This window comes from Podarcis bocagei, assembly GCF_964188305.1.
Source record: "Podarcis bocagei genome assembly, chromosome: 3".
In the NCBI taxonomy this organism is placed as follows: Eukaryota; Metazoa; Chordata; class Lepidosauria; order Squamata; family Lacertidae; genus Podarcis; species Podarcis bocagei.
The window spans coordinates 55870501-55891513 of record NC_138127.1 but is presented as its reverse complement, the minus strand read 5'-3'; the positions used below and the strand labels follow the sequence as shown (position 1 = coordinate 55891513).

The 21013-nt window shown below is 41.5% G+C and overlaps 1 protein-coding gene across 1 annotated transcript in view; it reads right to left on the bottom strand.

Annotated features, from left to right (window-relative positions):
• Nucleotides 1-21013, bottom strand: part of FNDC1 (fibronectin type III domain containing 1) — an 87443-nt gene that overhangs the window by 24664 nt on the left and 41766 nt on the right. Inside the window, exons 5-13 of the mRNA XM_081187913.1 lie at nt 19917-20024; nt 16774-16962; nt 12401-15466; nt 11294-11412; nt 11086-11197; nt 10064-10420; nt 5438-5503; nt 3599-3745; nt 316-546 (exon numbers count right to left, since the gene is read on the bottom strand). Coding sequence (XP_081044039.1) covers nt 316-546; nt 3599-3745; nt 5438-5503; nt 10064-10420; nt 11086-11197; nt 11294-11412; nt 12401-15466; nt 16774-16962; nt 19917-20024 — 4395 coding nt within the window. The remainder of the gene's footprint in view (nt 1-315; nt 547-3598; nt 3746-5437; nt 5504-10063; nt 10421-11085; nt 11198-11293; nt 11413-12400; nt 15467-16773; nt 16963-19916; nt 20025-21013) is intronic.

Sequence of the window (21013 nt, the reverse complement as noted above, 5' to 3'; positions counted from 1 at the left end):
TAGTTTGCGATTTCTTTTTGCAGCCACTGGATAAATCCAAAACTGAAACAGAACATTGGTTGCTGTTTCATTCAACTGTAGTATTAACGGCTAGAAACATGTTTGATTCCAAATACTTCTTCAAACCCGCACTGTGCTGAGCTCCCTGTACCTTGCACCTGATCAGAAACCAGAAGTGGTGCTCAGAGTTGCCTCATCTACCACTACTTCCTTTTACACTGGGCAAAATGACTTTGCTCTGGGTAGGCAGTGCAAGACAAAACAACCACCAGTTCCCAGTCCAATATTAATGGCCAAGAAATGGAATAACTGTACCTGTGACCAGATCCCCCTGAGTAGGCTTAGCCCAGTCGACAATCACAAAGGAATGGCAGCCTTCCACCGCTACTATGGTGATATTGTGAGGGGCATTCTGAGGACGCATCTCTATGCCTTTTAGGTCACTGGGTATGAGCTCAGCCAGGCTCTCCACTTGGAAGTGTTCTAGTGCCTCTGTCAAAGAGCAAGGAGCTGCTGGGTCTTTGTTTAGATAAGTCACATAAGGAGCTGGAAGAGACAGAGAAAGAGAATATTCACTCCAAAAGTCTGTACAGAGAGATGGATTATTAAAAAAAGAATTCCTGACGTTCAAAAGATTTTTTTCCAGTGTATTGAAACTGCAAACCAGATAAAGTATACATTTGTTTTTTAAACACTGTAAATTAGACATTCATTTCCTGGATTTAGAATTTGTGTATTTTCCTACCATTTGCTAAAATTTTCAAGGATACAGAGTGATGCCACCTGGAAAGCTCCTAGAGCGGTATGAGAAGGCACATAAACCTAGTGCTGAGGAAACCACCAGCATGGCAAATATTCATTGTGACTAAGCCATATTCTGATGGCAATAGATGGAGAGCAACAAGGAACTGGTGCTTATTAGGGTTTGTTTCTGACGCTCAGCAGCACTGCGGGATGTTGCACTAATGCTTTATACTAAGGATCAGCAACTGGTGGCCCCTGGGATAATTCTGGCCACTTTAGGGACTCTATTTGCTCCCCCGGCAGTTGCCAACCTAGAAGCAAGAGGCTGTATGAAATGAGCATGATCATTTGGGGAGTATTCTTTGGGGAATAGTAGTGGGGGTGAGACTCTGCACCTTCTAAAGTGGCCTGCTAACTTAGAGGATAAGCAATCTGTTCCTGTATCATTTGGCTCAGCCAAGTGACCTCTTTAGGGTGCACTGACTTCGCTCTGCCTCAGCTTCGTCTGCATTCAGCAACATCACTGCACTTACTGATTGGTTGGGATCATTTCAAGGAAAGGAGGACATAAAATGGCACTGAAAATGCAGTAGTCAGGGGAAACAGTGGTAGCAAACAGACATTAGCCACACTAAAAAGAAAGAAAAAGAGAGAGAAAAGGAATACAAATTGGTATGGAGGAGAACCATATTGGCCCCCCTCAAAGCCTATTAATGTCTTTCCCCCCCTCAAAAAAAACGCCACACACGTGTGAATGAACATTTGGCATACAATCTATAAATTGTATTTCTATTTTATAACAACATGATGCTCACTCCAACATTGCTCAGGAATTAATAGGCACATTTATTCCCTCAAAGGTCATCTTCAAGTTGAAAGATGTTTTACTGTAGTCACTGGAAATGTTTATTCAGCGACAGTTTACAGATTTTGCTAGAGGGGTAATTTTTTCCTCTTTCTCCCCTTAAATGCCTTGAAATGTTTATATAAGAGCAATGTTCTTAGTTTATCTTGTTAGATTTCATGCCCTCCAGGGAGCTATTTTCCAGAATGTGTCATGTATTTATCTTTAGACACTCCAAGGGCTCTCTATTCCCAAATGACTGAGAAACCCTGTCCAGGAGAGGAGAGGGAGGCCAGTCAACTGCTCAAAAGAGATTAGCTGAACAGCTAGTCAAAGTCTTGATTGGTATAAAACCATTTTATGACACACACTCTCTCTCTCTCTCTCTCTCTCTCTATATATATATATATAAATACTAATTAGGTCACTAACTCTGCCAAGTGGCATCTAAGGACTCTGGGGTGGACATTTTACATCATTGTCCCTGCAGAGCCCTCATCAATCACCACTGTTGGGAAGAATCAGGGGCTGCAGAATGTCTGTCGTCAGTTTGAGGAGGAGCAACACTTCAAAGCCTATCCATAACATTTCTGTGAACATTTCCATTTCTGTGAACAGCACACTAGAAGCAAGCCTCGCTGCTGCTCAATTCAGTTGTGAATTGCCAAAATTTACAATAGAAACAGATTGATAGCCCAAAGCAGAATGCCCAGTTGGGCCTTCAAGGACACAGAGGCCTCCATTGGCTATTTCCGAAGTGGGTGAGGAGGAAAGGAGACAAAGTGCATACTTTGCAAGCACCTGCCCATAAAAAAGCACATTGAGCTTTGTGTAAAATGCTTCTTTTGGTTTTTACAATCAAGCGGTATACAAATTTTATGAAATAAAAATAAAGCAATTCCTTCTCACAATTGAGAACTCTGAGGAATCTGTAACTGTTACCCCTGTTGGGAAATTTTATTGTCACCCCAATGTTTACTTCCTTCTTTGTTTCTTCAGCTACTTTTCTTTTTGTACGATGGGACTTTTAACCCAGAGATAAGATTTGTCCTGACCACTGTCGCAAAATCTTAAGATTTCTCTCTCCTCCCCCACCTTAAAAAAGGCTTTTCCTTATAGGCCTAAACTAGAAATTCAAAGGAGTGCTTTATTCCACATTATGTAGCAAACTTTAATGAAACAAATACACATCATTTCAAACAACAGGGGATCAGATGTTTGCAATTACACCAAGATGCAGAGTGTCTTAATATCTTAATATCTCTGACTCTATGTTTGTTCTCTCTCTTATGAGTATGGTTTGCTTTCTGCTAAGAAAATCTAATGAAACTCAGTTCATTACTTTCTAGCTTCTCCCTTCCTGGAAGGTTGACTTTGGAGCAGAATGAAGCTGAATCAGTTTCAAAAGAGGGAAAATGACTTGCCTGGTGAAGTGCAAATGTAGGACTGAGAACCATTCATACCTTTCTTTCTGCATAGACCATCTCTTTTCCTATAAGTCAATAGTTTCTGCATTTGCATCTGGCGTGATTATTGATTTTAGGAAAATATTTCCCAATCAGAATGTGGGAACATGCACACACTCACTATTTCTAACTTAAGTGTCCCTATTTGGACCATTCTTCTGCATTATGTGTTTCCTTCTTCTTAAAGACAGCATTTCTTCAGCTGATTTCTCTTCCAAGTAGTGTTAGAATTTGGCATACTGACCAAATGATCAAGGGGTGAGAACAACACCCTTATAAAGAAAGGTTAATCGTCATCAAAATCTTTTACCATGTGTCAGTCTGCTTGTGAACATAATGTGTCTTTTCCCCCTCAACGGTTCTTTAACTGAGGGTTTGTTTATCTTTTGAGAAGGGGGACTGCTTCCATAATTTAGCCACTAGATCCTAAGCAATAAATAACTCATAGCCACTTCCCTCCTAAAACACATTGCTTAGTGACAACATACAGGATACAGTAGTAACATGATAACACGTGATTCTTTGAATCGTACTGATTGCTTACCAGTGAAACGCCTCTTTCCAGCAGCGTCATATTCTAACAGAGGATCCGAGCCCACCACACTGAACTCGGGCAATGCTTCTGTGGTGGTGGTCGTGGCAGTGGTTGTGGTGGTTGTGGGCGCCAAAGTGGTTTCAAAAAGCTCATAATCTAGATAAGAAAGAGGATGAGGAGCATCAAAGGAACATCCTTATGAAAATTCCTCAGTGATTTTTTCCCAACATACATGTTTGTATTATGGGATCATTTTTGCAAAGCATTTCCCCTAATATAATGCATGTTAATCTTTTCTACACTAATATGTGGACTTTTACGCACACTTGGCTGGAGAACTGCGCTGCAAAATTTGGAGAAGAGCCAACTGTGAAGGCTAGCTGTGTTTCAGTTCGCATATTGTTTCCGAAAGTGCAAATCAGGTAAGTTCTCCTGTAACAGGCGCTCACCGCTTTCCTGGTGGGTGTCAATTGCAGACCCTCGCTCTCCGCGTCCTTCCCAGAAGCTGGAAGGCACATGGTCACTGGCTGGTGGAGATTTCCCTCCACTGCCCCCGTGCCAGCACAGTTATGGGGGCGTGACTTCTTGCACAGTAAGCCAGGTTCAAACGGGCCAATCAGGACCCAGGTTGTGAGGGAATTCCTTGCTGGCCAGCCAGCTACTGCCCACTGACATGCCAAGCCGGATAGTAACACATAAAAGGTTAGCCATGCATGGCTTCTGCAGCGCAGTGTTTGCCTGAGTCTAGTTATCTAGTTATCGGCGATGGGAGGATGGCACTGTGACTGGTTCCACAAATGTAAACTGAATCAAGTTTCTGCTGCCTCCCTACCCTGGTCCCCTCTCTATTTTCCTTTAGATGCCAGACAAAGGCTGCCCTGTGTACCTGGGCTTTTGGCATTTCCTTTCTCGTTCTGCCCAAGTTGTGTCTGCTTAGGTTTGGCAGCTGGGCAGCTGGGACTGTTTTAATTTGTGGTGACTTGCTTTATTAGCAACATTACTTTCCTGCTGCTTTGTTTTGCATCTCTTAATCCACTTTTTCCTTTGAGCTCGTTTGAATGGCTTGTCTTAAGCACTTGTTGTTAGTTACTTCAAATGTTGTTCGTGGGGAGGAAGGCGGTGTACATATGTTGCAACATGAAAGAGTGGCAACATGAAAACGGGCCTTTTCTGCAGTAGCTCCCCATTCGTTGGGTGCTTTCCCCAGGGAGGTTTGGCTGGTGTCTTCATTATACACCTTTAGGCGCCAGGCAAAACATTCCTCTCTTCAACCAGGCCTTTGGCTGATTGACATCCATCCAATACACTTTAAAATGTGTCGTGGGAGGGGGAATTATTGGTTTGTTTTTATTCTTTTTTATTACGTATTTTGTGTTTTTTATCTGGTATTTTTATGTTGTGAGATCTACTGATATAATTATAACAATAAAAATAAATAAATAAATAAATAAATAAATAAATAAATAAATAATAGGTTGTTGTTCTGAGAGCCTGAGAGTACTAAAAACAGAACAGCAAGCTACACTTTCTTGTTCAGATGTATTTAGACCTGAGTGTTGGCTCTATGCTATCAGATCATAGAATCATAGAATCATAGAGTTGGAAGAGACCACAAGGGCCATCGAGTCCAACCCCCTGCCAAGCAGGAAGCACCATCAGAGCACTCCTGACATATGGTTGTCAAGCATCTGCTTAAATTCCTCCAAAGAAGGAGACTCCACCACACTCCTTGGCAGCAAATTCCACTGTCGAACAGCTCTTACTGTCAGGAAGTTCTTCCTAATGTTTAGGTGGAATCACAGTGCAGAAAGGAAAGGGATTCAAAGCACTTCAGAAAAGGACTTTTACCTCCATCATATATCACATATGACTCTGTAGTTCCCGCCACATCTGCATCAAGCCCTGAGAATGTATCTATGGAAAGAAGAAGACATCGGAATGATGAAACAGGTCCCCCTTTGCCCTAGAGATTTCCTAACAACATTGCACTCAGTGCAAAGCTTTATTTTTCCTATACAAATGGATGACAGATAATCACTTGTATGGGAGCTAGTAAAGATGCTATGCTCATGAGCTACTTGCTCCTATCTGCATAGTTCTATTCTAGTATATTCTGTCCCTTGGTTATGTTAGAAAGTGGCAGAATGTTGGACACTGGGGCTTTTATATATAGATTATTGTTAAATGGATGCCTTCCTTTAAAACATTAATTACAGATACTATTCTGTAAGAAGCACAACTGTGCAAACAATTAGATTTAAACCTATAACTATAACAGCCTAGTAATATTTGCCATATTTTTCTATCAAGTGCTATCAGAATACATTTTATAGTTATCCTTAAACAAGTTAATATTTTTTTATGTCAACCAGATTCCCAAATGTTTCACTTTTTTAAAAAGCCTATTTATGGCAACTCTTCATAAAACAGACTCTAATCCACTGCTTAGAAAATGTTAATATTAATCTGATTCATGGTAAAGCAAATGGTTAATGCCTGGCTGATCAAGTTCAATTTTCAGTAGCAAACAAGCAGATGTAAACGATATCTGAGCAATAGCATTGTTTTTGAAGCATAACCAGTATTTTATTTCCTGGTTCTGCCCTTACATTTTATATATTTCAAAAGCAGTTTAATTAATGTAACTGTTGTTTCCATGTCAAAGCAAACCCTGGGGAGCAGGGAGTAACAGAAAAATGGTTCATTCTTCTACAAAAGCGTTGCCAGCATTTCTGCTTACGAGCATATTAACCACATCATTTTCACTTGAAGCTTGTCCCCTGACGGTACATCCAACCACTCACTTAACCCCCCCCCCCAACAAGCTTACAGAAAGTCCATTGGGCATCAATCCAGTGAATTCTGAATGCACTGAACAAAGCTAATTGAGAAAAACACTAGCTTTACCAAGCATCTTTAAAAGAAAAAAGGAAAATTAACACAGCCAGCAAATTACTGAAACTCAGATATGCAGGAAATATGAAAAGACTGGTCCTTTAATACTTTCATGCTTATTACTGTTCTTCAAGTTTATAGGCCTATATTTTCCAGTAATGTGATAGCAGCAGTTATAAAAGTGGCTTTTAATGGCTTTGTTGACTAAAGTTCCTCAAAGAAGTTGAGCCGTCTGGAGTTTCAGTGCCACATAAGCTTGGGCTCCTCATGTATTCTCTGACTATAAAATAGAATCATATCTGGTAAAGTCATCTTTATAAATCCTGAGCAGGAAATTGGACCAAAGGGTTAGTAGAACCCACAGCAGCATTTTTCACACCACATTTTCTTAGCCTGTTTGGAAACATGTCAATATATCGGATTCCTGAGAAATGACAGTGTATTCTGTTGAGTATGCTGCTTTGTTTTTCCATCTTGAGAGAACATTCTGGAACTTTCTTAGCAGGCTAATTTTTACTGCATTTGGTAGCAATATACATAATGTACGACTGCATCCATCTTCAGATGTGGTTCTTGAGTAGTGGTCTTTTTTGCAATGCTCTCTCCATTATTGCTTTTGTCAACCAGCCAGCCTAAGTTCAGCAGAGCTCGTACATTTATCCTTCATGGAAATGTTCATAACACTCCAGGTGCCTTGCTACACTGCTCAGGTGTTTCAGTGTGTAAGAAGCAAAAATAGCTCAGGCAGCATTCTGTTTTTCCACACTTCCATCTGAATTACAGGAAGAAGAGCCCTTGAAATCTTGGACTTCTCAACAGGGACAGCTGTTTATCTTGCAGAGCATCAGTCCCTCAATAGATTTGCTTTACTCCATAAATGATATTGTGTGGTTAGCAGTGCTAGGGCCAGGCCAGCTGGAGAAGTGGTAGCTGAAAAGAATACACACAGAGAGAGAAATCAAATTCCAAAATATTACTTAGGCAGATATCACCCTAAGCACGTACATATCCAAAGCAAGAAGTCTTTGCATGCTTATTCATTAATTTTGGTTTGAGGAGCAGCTCTGATCACATGTGTGCACTTACACAAACATTGTGTTCCACAGAGCAGACTCTAACAATGCAATATATGTGGAAAGCACCTCACTGATATTGGAGCTCCATATATGCCTCAGAGCTCCCATGGGGCTTGAGATCAGGGACGCAAACAAGAGAGAAAAAATAATGACATAGACTTGGATAACATTTAGCTGCGAGTCCTGTATGACCTGGTCCCTGTTTTCTGTCTTGCTCATTCCCACCTGGCCTGAGAAAATGTGGCTCTGACTGACTCCAGCTACAAAGGCAGTGGCTGCGGCTACTGATTTAAATTTTGTTTAAGTTTTGGTTTTAGTTTATTTATATGCCATCTTTCCACAGTGAGCTGTGCCAAAAGCAGCTCTCAACACACACCAATATACATCAGAATACATAACATGTAAAAAAAATCCAATTCCAACAAACTAAAATAAGACAAAATCAACAATTCAATTTTATAATAATATTGCAATGTACAGAGAAAATCACAAAGGTATTTACTATAACTTGGTTTGGTTCAGATACAATATGTACAAGGGCTCATGCAAAGCATTACATTTGAAATACTAAAGGTATCCCTTGGTGCCGGACAGCTGGCTGTTATTTAGTTCCTGGAGAAGAGGAATTGCTTGTTAAACCACTGTGGGAATTGCTTGTTAAACCACTGTGGGAATCTGAGTGGAATAGGGGATCTCCTAACAACTCTCAGCATCCTTTAGGAACTACAGTTCCCACGATTCTTTGAGGGGAGAAGCCATTACTGTTTAAAGTGGTACGATACTGCTTTAAATATATAGTGCAGATAGCCCCTAACAGGCAAAAGAACAAAAGAACGTGCCTGGGCTCGTTTGGGAGGAAAGGTGGGGTAGAAAATTAATAAATATTTTCCCTGCACACCAAGAGGCAGGGGGCTGGATCTTCTCACCAGGCTAGGTGGTTCACAGCTGGCTCCCTCATCTCTCCTCCAGAGAGCCCGGCCAATAGTGCTAATGAACAATAGTAATTTCATTCAGATCTATTTATTTTTAAAACACCCTCAAACAGAGATTACTCACCTAGTAGAAATTTGAAGAGAAGGGGAGGATCATTCCCTTCTTGTTTTTCTTGCTGAGATTCTGCTTCCTCTTTCAGGTTCATGGTCAGTCATTTTCGTCTAACCTCTTCTTTGTTACCCCAAGTGCTCCATCCTCATCCCGTTCTTGTTCCTTGATACTAAATCCATTTAGTGGCCATTTTTATAAGTAATTCCTTAAGAGTCTTTTATTATCCAGCTAAATGCAGGAAGCCATTTCATGATGTGGTGTTCCATGGTGAAGGCTTCGAAATTCGAATGGGTATAATACGGATGGTGACAAGATGATACACATTCAATGTCCTGACTGCCTTGATATTTATGGAATGGTTAACCTACCATAGTGCATCTTTACAATCATTTATTTGATTCATTGGTCATTTCCCTTGAAGTCTCAAAGTGACTTGCAAAAATAAAATTTCAGTGCATAGTACAAAAACAGTCAAAACTAGATTAGCAACACTAAAAATGATAAAGTGACCACTTGGTAAATCAGTCATCTGTACAGACTTGCCAAATCTTACCACACTTCTCCCCACTCCCCTCAGCAAGAAATGGGATTCACCAAACTTCTTAACATCTGGTAAGTAGTGACATGCACTCCATGGTAGCTCCATGATGGTAGTGGCAGGGATACAATATAAAGCAGAGGATGCTAACCTCAATATCAGGCCTGGGGAATCCATGGCCCTCCAAATGCTGTTGGATTCCAACAACCATCAGCTTCCACCAGCATTGGTCAGGGATAATGGGAGCTGTAGTCCAAAAACATCTTACAACCATAGGCTCCCCTTCCCTGTTCTATATGATAAACGCATCATTTAGGTCAAGTCTTTACCCTAATGCGGTGGTTCCCAGCCTTTTTTCTTGGCCACGCCCCACCTAGGCACCTCTAAAATCCTGATGCCCATGACATATAAGTCTTATTATTCAAAAAGTGAACTCCTGTTCACGTGGAGGAAGCCTCAAAGGCCATTCACTGTTAAAAACTCATTCTCAAATTGCCCCCCTTAAAAATCAAATTGCCCCCCCTGTGGAGCGTGTGCCCCACGTTGGGAACCGCAGCCCTAATGTCTTATCAACAAAGCAGCCGGCAGGTTTGTGTGCTATTTTGGCATACCCACCCAATACTCATTAGGAATGAGATTTAGTTTTACACAACTAAAGACCAGGATGTGCTTCTCCTCCTGGTTTTAAAGGATGGTATGCAATATTCTTCCATCTCTGCTAACTCAAGCAACATGATGATTCATCACCACAGAAAATGGGAGGAAATGGGAGGGGGCACATCTTGGTTTGTTGCTTCATCCATGGCCAGTGTTCATATAAGGTACCTGTCACCCGAATCTTACCTGTCTGCACTGTGACTGGAACTATTTAAATAGAAATACCACATACATATACACATAAACTAGCATAAAAGTCAGTACCTTCGGAATTGCATTCAGGCAGACCGTCAAATCCTAACACAATATTCCCCTCTTCATCATACTCTGCGTAAGTCCCAGGCGGGCAGGTAGGCTGTGGTTTCTCAGTTGGTGGCTCAGTAGTTGTTGGTTCAGGAGTGGTAGGTTCAGGAGTGGTAGTAGTAGTGGCAGTAGTTGTCCTCACGGTGGTTGTGGTGGTGGAAGGAGTGGTTGTTTTTTTAACCATTTCAAGGCCTATCAGCGGCTTCCCTCCAAGGCTGATGATTGGTTTATCTTGTGCATTTGCTACAGGTTTGCTAAATCTCCCATGCCCAAACAACGGCAAACCATCTGGGCTTACTACAGGAGCTCCTTTGGAATCTAAAAGAACAAAAAAAAGGCAAAAATTTACCTCAGATACAGTTAATACCATGAAGTTTTGCTTCGTGGCCTTTGAGGGACTACTGGGGCAGAGGCAGAGGGATTGTTAGGAAGAATAGGTACATACTTCTGTTGCAACAAAGCTAGCAAGATATAGGGGCTGCCCTGTAACTTAAGAAGAGACACGCTGAATCAGGCCAAAGGCCCATTTAGTCCAACATCTTGTTCTCACATGGGCAAACCATATTCTCACGGGAAGTCCATAAGCATGACCTGAATGCTGCAGCACTCTCCTCACCTGCAGTTCCCAGCAAATGATATTCATAGGCATGCTGCATTGGTATCTAGAGAATACCAAACGCACACACAATTTCCCATCTTTTTCATAGCTTTGTATTGTATAGATTGCTATGCCAATGGGCTCTCTTCTGCTCATCAGATAGAAAAAGTATCAAGTAACTCAATAGAACAGGGATGGGGAAGATGCTGCCTTTCAAATGTTGTTGAACTCCCAGCAGTCCTGGCCAGCATAGTCAATGGTCACGGATAATGAGGGGGTTTGAAGTCCAGTGACACCTGCAGAGCCACAGGTCTCCCCTCCTGTGTTACAAGAACCCATACTCTGAATAACCCACATTCCGCCCCGTGTTCATTTTGCTGCTTACCAACAATAGTCCGGCCATCTCCTCCTAATTTCACTCTGAGAGGTTTCCCCTGGGAATCTTGGAGGTACCTTCCTTCAACATTCAGCACCAGCCCTCGGTCAAGATCTACAATCTAAAAGCAATGTGTAGATTGAAAGGCTCTCCAACGTGAAATAATATAACGTTAAATCTTAAAAGTATTTTGTATTTTCAAATAAGGTCACCCTACCCACTTTATTCCTTGTGGACCATTTATTATTTTCTGTCCATTTCGCTTTCCATTAGTACCAGGGACTACTTTATTATTTTGATCTGGTTTTGTAGTTAGATTGGGCCTGCCACCATTTCCTGAAATATATACAACACAAAGCATGCATTATCCATTACTTTGTCCATACTCTGTCCATTCAGTAAAATTATAGTTCCAAATATTTATAATAACACAATATATATTTATTTAATAAAATTGGTATGCTATAAAACTATAAAAAACTATAAAACTATAAAACCCCAAAGCTGTTTAATAAAACATATGTTAACATATAAATGTATTTTATATACATACTTGTACAATATATTCATTTATGAAATAATGCAAGTATTCCATTGGGATGCAGGTTTAAAAATCAACTTGCAGTGATTCTAACAGTTAGCATACATACACTGATTAAACTATACAAGCCCCATTATATTCAGTGGGAATAAACTGGATATATGTCCAACACACTGGTACAGATTTGTGATTTTTATGGTCTGACATTAGGGACCACTACGATTTTACTATGGGCTTCTTTACACATTATATTTAGGCATGGGATATTCTTATGTCATAGTAGATTTCACCTGCGGATGTTTTTTGTCTGTTTTTCATCAAAATTCTACATACTAGCTAGATATACAGGATTTGTGTGACCAATAATAAATCAATTTAAGGAATAAAATTCAGTTGACCTATCAGGTCATACCCTGAATAAAACTATGAAAGTCTCTGCATACTCACCCACTAGTGATCAGGTCTACCTAATATTAGGTTTGAATTGAATAATCTTCTGCAGAAATAGTGAATTAGGACACACTAGGGAGACATTCTGAGAGAAATGGCCAGCTGGGAGCAGTGAGATTTGGGGATGGGCCAAATGAGGCAAGGAATTAAAGAGCCCCTTAGCGAAGTAGGTGAACTGATAGATAGTTTCAGAACAAAACAATTTCCACTGATGAGATCTCAAAGCACAACGTTTGGGAGCATCTTATAATAACACATATTCTCCATAAAAGGATTAGGATGGGAAGAACACCCAGTTAACAAGCATTAATACAAGCATCACCAATGCATTACCTTGCCTGTTAGGAAGCCTAAGCTGCTGTCGTTGAGAAGGGTTGGATAACCTTGAGTTTTGTGTTCGTTGATTGGAGGACACTGAGGATGAAGAATGTGTTGGAGAAGCAGAGTGACTGGGATGAAGCTGAGAAGATCCAGAAGTAGAACCAGAGGAACGTGGTGAAGCCAAGTTCACTTTAGGCAATGTATTCAATTTGTTAGAAGACTGGGAAGACCTGGAAGTTAAAACAGTAGAGCTACTCAATGCAGTGTTCGATGTTTTAGAAGTGGGCTGTTCCTGTTCCTCCTCCTCATCTTGTTTGTACACTTCCTCCTCAGCAAATTTTGCTTTGGGGGACAATGCAGGGCTTGGTGATTTACTTTTATCACCAGCAACATTGTTATTTAGGCTTTGACTGCCCCCAGAAACCGAAGAAGAGGGCCACTTTGCTGCTGGAGATGTTGGATTTTCCTCCATTTCTGACTGGTCATAATCCTCATAATCATCATCACTGTTTATCAACTGATGTGTTTTAGAGGATGACATTTTGGGAGAAAGTTCAACTTTTGTTGGGGCTGGCTGCAGGAGTCCATATTTTTTGTCTGTTTGAGATCCTGTCCTAGTAGGGACTCTGGAGCCAGATGGATAACGGGGCACTGAAGGATGAGTTTGTCTCAGAGAAGTTGAGGATGATTTTGAAAATAAAGAAGTTTCTCTGCTGTAGTGATGGTCTTTGTCTAGGTCTCTGTTAGAGGTAGATGCTGGCTGAACAGATTTGGATTGATGAGGAGATGCAGGCAATTTATAGGCATCAGATGTATCTTCACTAGATGCAATAATCTTTGACCCAGTATGTTTTCCTGGTGACAGACCTAAACCTCTGGAGGAGGTTAAAGACTCTCGCTGAGTTGAAGATCTTTGCCCAGATTTACTAGTCTGAGACTCAGAATGCTTTGAAAGAGAGCTGGTTCTTCCCTGAGATATTCTCCTAGATGGAGAGACTTCTTTGGCAGGTATTGAATAAGAACCCTTCTGTTCCTCTTTATCACTTGCCTCTTTATAATAGTTTGCTTCCAACCTGTCATCAGCTCTGTCTTCTAGTTTTTCATTACTCTGGTGGGATGATAGTGTAAGGTGGCTCCTTGAATGTTGCGACTGATCCGTTGATGCTTTTGAGGAATAGCTGGTTTCTGGATGAAGAGTTTTACGGGATAAAGCATGTGACCTTCCCATCAATGGTTTTTTAGACAAAGGTGAGGCTTGCTTCAACTTAGGAGGTGTATCTTTGCTCTCAAGATGGTCAGGTTGATATTTAGACGCAGGAGGCTGTAAAGGAACTGACTTTTCCATGGATGTCCTTAATAAAGAATCAGAAGATGGAGATGAGCCTCTGGACCTTGAACTATGGCCATTTGTTAACTGAGAAGAAACACCGGAATTATGGTTTGTTCTGCTTAATGAAGGGGATTGGCTAGACACTGAAGACACAGCATCAGAGTGTTGAACTTTAAGTGAAGAATCTATATCTGTAGCCTCTCGTTCTTTGCTATAGTTTTCTTGTATAACTCTGTGATGATTCTTAGGTTCAGCCAGAGAACTCCTCCTTTTGGTATAGTCCACTGAAGAAGATTGTTTAGAAAAGGATGGTGAATAAGCATTAGGAAGAGTTGAAGGCAGAGGACTTTCATCTTCATCCTCCAGTTCTTTGTCTTTATTGGAATTGGACCTATGATTACTGCCTGATGCCAAACGTAAACTGGACTGAGGTTGAACCTTTGAGGACTGTGTAGTAGAGGGGCTTTTCGGGGGTGGAGTCCTGGTACCATATATATTACTGCCTTTGTTGGCAAATCTGTTGGCAGTAAGGGCTGATCTATATTTGAACAAATTAAAGCGTTCAGATGCAGACAAACTTGAAGAGGACCTAGAACTGAATCTAGAAGATGGCCTTCTTCTGTTCTCTTCATCTTCTCCTTCATCATTTTCACCAGTATTAACATCAGAACCTTCTTTTCCCTCAGCCTTACGTTTAGCAGATGAGCTACGTGAGTGAGGTAAAGTATGAGTAGCAGCAGCAGCAACCGCAGAAACTCTCGGATCTCGTGGCACATGGCGGTTAGAGTGCAGGAGAGGCCTCGTTTGCACAGATGCAGATGAACTGCCCTGAGGAGAAGAGAGCCTAGAACCTGGTCTTTGCTCTCTTTTTTCGGTTTCTTTGCTTTTATCAGCGTCAAAAGCATCACTGGTATCAGGGGAAACTAGTTTATAAGAGGGATGGTGTGAATGACTTTGAGAATTTGAGGCTGCAGATGATACAGAAGGAAGGAATGGTTTTGTGGGATGATTCTGAACCACCTTCCGAGATCCAGATGGCTGCTGATTTGAATGTGAAACTGAATGCTTAACTTCTGGAGGTTTAGGTTTTTCCTCTGAACTGTCAACTTGATCATTACTTTCATTATCAACCGGCAGATTATCCAGCGTGACTTCATGGGAAGAAGGTAGTTTAGAGCTGCTCTGTCTTAGATTTTTTGTTTCAATTTTGGGATAGTTAGGAATGGAAGATAATGAAGGCTGTGGTGAGAGGGAGGTTGGTGATGACCGATGCTTATCAGTGCTTGCCTGCCCTGTTCTTACAGGTGTGCGTGACCTATGAGGTGTTTTACCTGAGGAAATGACAGAGTGTGGAGGTTTAACTGGGGAGTGTGACTTCACACTGCTCTTAACATCCTGATTTTGTGGCTGCACTCTTGCAGCTTCTTTGGAGGGATTGTGGTCAGCAGTGTCTTCTCTGGAGAGAGAATCAGTTTCTAGCTCTGCTCCCTTTCTAGAAGACACCTGAGACTTGGTAGGGACTCTGCTCCCAGCTAGGAGTTTATTCTTTAAGTCAGAAGCAGAACTTTTTGAATCTCTGCCACCAAGAAAAGTAGATGAATGACCCAAAGTTTGCTTAGAGGAAGAGGACGTTGATGAGGCAGAAGAGGTGTGAACAGAGGAAGAAGGTGCAGAATTCTTAGATGCTTTCGGTTCCAAATCTGCTTCAATATTTGTTTGTTGATCAATACTTGATTCGCCTATATTGGCTACAACAGAAGAGAGGGGCAGGGGGAAGGAAGGAGATTAAATAGAAATCTATAAAAGTAACCAACTGTTATTAAAAGAAAATGAAAATAGCTTGCCTAATGAAACATTCTGGCAGCATCCCCAAACCATGTTTTAAATTATGGTGATTCAAAGCCCTGTCCTAAATCTACAATTCTCGTTCACATAGCCATGGAATAAACACAGTAATGAATATTCATAAATAGTCAAAAATGGACAATTTGAAATGTTATGAGGTTGCATTTTAAGACAAAATTTTAGTTTGAAATGTGAGGGCCTAAGACTTGCAAGCTTTTTCATTTGTTTTGCTTCTTGCAGGAATCAGATGTGAAATGTCAAAAATTAAATGCCACTGCAGATCAAATCTATCCGTCTCTGAGACAAACAGAACAATTCAAACCAGGAAGCAGTGAGGTTCTCAATCAACCACCACATCCCAAGCCCTGCAATCTCCATGCCAGCCAGGGTGCAAGGACTGTGGCTCGGTGCCTGGAGAGACACTGCCAGGCAATACACAATAATGAGTGAGATGGACCTTTGTCTTGGTAAACGGCCATTTCAAACATTCAACAGGATTGGGAAGCGCATATATATATATATATATATATATATATATATATATATTTGCTTTCTGCCCAGAACGTTGGAGGCTATACACCACACCCCCTCAACAGTATTTATAGGAACTCAAACACTGAGATCCTGCTCTGTTCTAGTAACAAGAAGCCGAAAGCACCAGCCTGAAGATGACGAGTGAGACCTCGTCGAAACGTCGCCTAGACACCCCAACTCTTACACGGGAAGACACCCGAAGACACCAAAACATATATATATATATATATATATATATATATATATATGGAATACTTTGAAATTGTTATGCCAGTAGCAGTCCAGTACCCTCACAGAATCTGAAGGGCTTTAGACTTTAGATACAGTAAAAGAAACAATAGTGGTAGCTTCCTACCTAGCTGGCCAAAGCTAGGGCCCCCATGGGTGGAGCCACCCCACCTGCCAATTTGGCAACAGGCCAATGCAGAGGTGACTATGCAGCATCCTAACCAGCCAACAACACAGGATTGCACTCTAAAGGCAACTGTAGAATTCTGATGAGAATGTTCGTTTCTACACTGAAATCTAATATACTTTAGCCAACTTGTAGAATGTTTACATGGCCCACCCACTCCAAAGTCACCACTCCAGAGCGATCCAATGGCTTTTAATGGAACATAGGGCAAAATAGCAAAGAGGAAACTGGCTGGTTGAACTGTGACAACATCATACTTACTTGCTGGCATCGCAACACTGAAGGCTTTAGACTGAGGCCCTTGGCCCCTCCTGTTTGCGGCGCGAATTTTGAAAATATAGCGCTCCCCAGGCTGCAGATCTTCCACTAGGGCGGATGTCGTATCTCCCGGGTAGGAAATGGACTTTGCTCCGAAGGGCTTGAGAGCGGGGGCGTATGAGAGAATGTATTCTGAAATGATTTGGCAGACGGTTGGAAGGAGGAAACTGAAAACAATCCTGTTTCCAGCGGACAGACTGTATGGGTAGGATGAATTAGAACGTGCATTACTAAAATTAATACACTGGCAATGCACGTCAAGTCAACAGCTGGGGCATCAAAGACATCATATACATAGTAAGTTGAGCAAACATTCCGTCAGCCTTTTTAGTTGCAAATGTCCAAATATATTTAACTAAATACCCAACTCTCTCACTCACTATTTATCATTTATATTACCACCCCTAACTTGGACATCATAAGATTTTGCAAATAACACAGTGAATCAGCTGTTTATTAAAATAATAAGAGTTGATAAAAGGCACATAGTCCATGGCTATATATTAATGCTGATGGACCTATGGCCCATGGGCTTAGATAGGCTTGCCAGACCTCTGAGGTTGGTCTGCCATGCCATTTTCAGTGAACCATGCCCACCTTTCCCTGGTTCAACATCATATGCCATCAAGCATGGGAAGGTTTAAGCCAGATGTGCACTCTTAACTCTTCCAGCTATTGCTTGAAATGTTAATCATTTGATATCTTAGAGCCTTACACCTCAACCAACTCTAAATGTAAAGATAACCAAGAACGGCTCTATGTCATTTTTAGAGTTGCATTTAGATATTACTATTACCTTTTAAAATTATGAGTTGTATTCAATGAAGTTGTCCCATTCACACAAGTACTTCTGCTTGCAAAACAGAACTTCTCTTTCCTCTTCCCTCCCAAATCTGTTGTAGGGGTTCCACCAACCCTCTGGAGCAGATTTGCAGGAGGGAAGGAGGGAGGGAGAGGACAGGGAAGAGAAGTTCTGTTTTGCAAGCAGAAGTCAATGTGCAGACGCAATGACTTCACTGGATACAACCCAGTGCCAATAGCAATGAAGATGTGCTCCTTTCTGCACTGCCAAGGTGCAGAAAGGAGCACATCTTCATTGCTATGAATGAAGCAGCCCACACCATAGTTGCTGGCTCCTCCTCATGCCAGCATCACCCCTCTCAGAAACTGGGGCACAGCTGACACAAGGCATTGGCACTTCCTCAACAGCATGGGAAGCAGCAGGACTTCAGATCAGGAATCAATGAGAAGAGATACAGCTAACTGGAGAAGGAAGGCAATAGGTAGGTCAGGACAGTATTTTTTCCTCTCTGTTGCCACTTGACTCATCTGGAGCTTGTGCTCACAATGCTTCACTTTGGAGTTTGGCTTCATACCAGAAGGATATGTCATTTTGATTCTCTCTGTTTCTTATTTTTCCGATCTTAAATTCTCCAGGTTTCTGCCACAATCTGTGTTTGTTTTTAATCCTCATGAAATTTCATCAGCATTTTGATAATGAACGCATTTCTGTATGCAGTTTTGAGTAACGTACACATTTTTGAAAGCAAACCATTTTTCTAATAGAATTTGGTTTTGTATGTTATTTTCACCTATGTATTATTTTTTATACACCTTCCCCAATATATGCATTTTTGTAAATGCTAGTTTGTTGGAAGACAGAACTGCAAAATTAAGAGAAGTGTGACTTTCAAAAGATTACTGTATTTTGGTTCCCATATTTTGAAAAGGGAATATTTGACAGATTTCCCTTTAGATTCAAATTGAATCAATCAGTTTGTAAGAGACATTAATGCCCTCCCCCAACTCTACATTCACCCCAAAGAAAGATCACATGAGCCCCTCCACTCCACAACTGATTTGCTGTGTAAAAATGCTTCCTCTACATAATTTAACTCTGAATTTTTGATCCCAAAGCATCAGTCCCTTTTCTGCAGTACCAGAAGTGGAGCAATTGCTTTGCATGAGTTGCTGTATTCAGAATTTGCTTCTGTATATATAAAAAGTGGTGCCTATGGTGATAACTCAAAACAACAGAAAATTCAAAATAAAGACAAGTGGATAATACTATCTTTGAAAAATATAGACTCTACCAGCCATTTACACGACACGTAATATCACAGCTTGCCAGCAGTAGCTACACGGGGCACGTGTTCTTCCAAAATAGGCAATATTTGGATAGATGAACAAAATTCATCTAGTGTTAACAGAAGGAGTCAGAGTATCTGTGCAAATTAAAAATAGACCTCTCTTGTGGCTGCTTTCACCACCCTGTATAATCCAGTCTCTTCCAGTTCAGCATTCTTGACCCACACCTTGGTTCCATGCTGGTCTGTCTGCACAACCTTCCGCTCTATCTGGGGTTATGGTGTGGAATTTGGAACTTGCCTATAGATCATGCTGATGGCTAGAAATGTCTTGAAAAAAGGTAGCAAAGAGAATCAAGCAGTCAAAGAAAATCTGAGGGACTGTGGCTCAATGAAAGTTACAGGAATTCTCTCTTATTGGTCCCTCACAAAACTAAAATCCATGGGAGAGAAGGAAAATCTACCAGGCCATTTTAGATCTGTGGTGTAGCTGAGCACTCAGGAGTCAAGGTCAAAATGTTCCACAGCTGAAAGTCCTCTGTTTGCAAGCACTGCGAACAACCAAAGACATTTCAGCCTGCCAGCAGACCACCAGGCAATAAGAGCATATTACCTAAAACAGGGCTAGAGAACCAGCAGCCCTCTAGATGTTGTTGGACTATAACCCAATCAACATTGATCCTTGGCAATTCTGGCTGTGGTTGATGGGAGTCAAAGAAGATATGGAGAGCCACAGATCCCCCAGCCCTGGACCTAGAGCAGAGCAGCAGGATTTTCAAGCCACAAACAGAAGCTGAGTACATTATAGCCACTGGATTTTCAGGATTGAATATGTGGTTTCCTTCAACTTTGCTCAGCGGCTCTACCTGAGCTGGAGCTTAGAACCTCTCGTGTTAGTTTGTTAATTTGTTAATGTATTAATTGCCTTTCATGTTAATTTCAAGGTGATTTACAGTTCAAGGTGATACATACAGTAATTTCTATGTGGTCGCCACCTACCTTTCACTTTTCCTTCACTCTCTGGAAGAGCATCCCAGGTAGCAGCAACAGTTGCTGTTTTGCCTTTGATTGGCCAAACATTCAGGTTTTCTGGAGCACCAGTGGGAGCTGTGACATATACAACAGACCAAAAAGAAAAAGGGGAAAAGGAGTAGTGAAAATAAGCAATGGAGTTGGGCGGTGGGATCCAGGCATTTGAAAAGAGGTAGGTGCCACCTGAAGCAAATTGAAAGCAACCACATTTTTGGTGGATGGTGTTGGTGTTGTTTTTTTAAAATCCAGATTCTGCAAAACACTTTGGAAATGGACTAGAGCAGGCTTCCCCAACCTGGTTCCCTCCAGGTGTTGTTGGACTCCATGATCCCTGAGCCAGGATGCTCCATGGTCAGGGATGATGGGAACTGGAGTCCAACAACAACTGGAGGAAACAAAGATGGGGAAGACTGGACTAAAAGAACCTGAACAATACCAGCCTCTTTTTCTTACTTGTGTGCATGGCACTGACACCATCATACACAAATGTTCATGTGAGTTTAAGGCCCAAAGGAGACGTCACAGTAAAATGTACACCTTTCACCCAAAATAGTAGAAGTGCATTTACCTACTCCTCATTCTCTATTCTGCCTGTCAAAACTTGCCCATGCTATGAAGTTTCCACATTTTGTGACCACTTCCAAGGGGCAAGGATGTAGAGTGAGTTGGGGACAGAAACAAAGAATGGTGTGACATCACAGCACAAGATATGTGCTATTATCTTGAGAGACAGTGTGGTGTAGTGGTTAAGAGCGGTGGACTTGCAATCTGGTGAACCGGGCTCGCATTTCCGCTCCTCCACATGCAGCTGCTGGGTGACCTTGGGCTAGTCACACTTCTTTGAAATCTCTCGTTCCCACTCACCTCACAGAGTGCTTGTTGTGGGGGAGGAAGGGAAAGGAGATTGTTGGCCACTTTGAGACTCATTCAGGTAGTGATAAAGCGGGATATCAAATCCAAACTCTTTTATTAGATATTACAGAAGAAGAGAGGGGAGCAAAATGATTGTGGCAGGATTCACCTGACGAGTCCCATCAGTGGAAGCCCTGTGCAATGACTTCCAG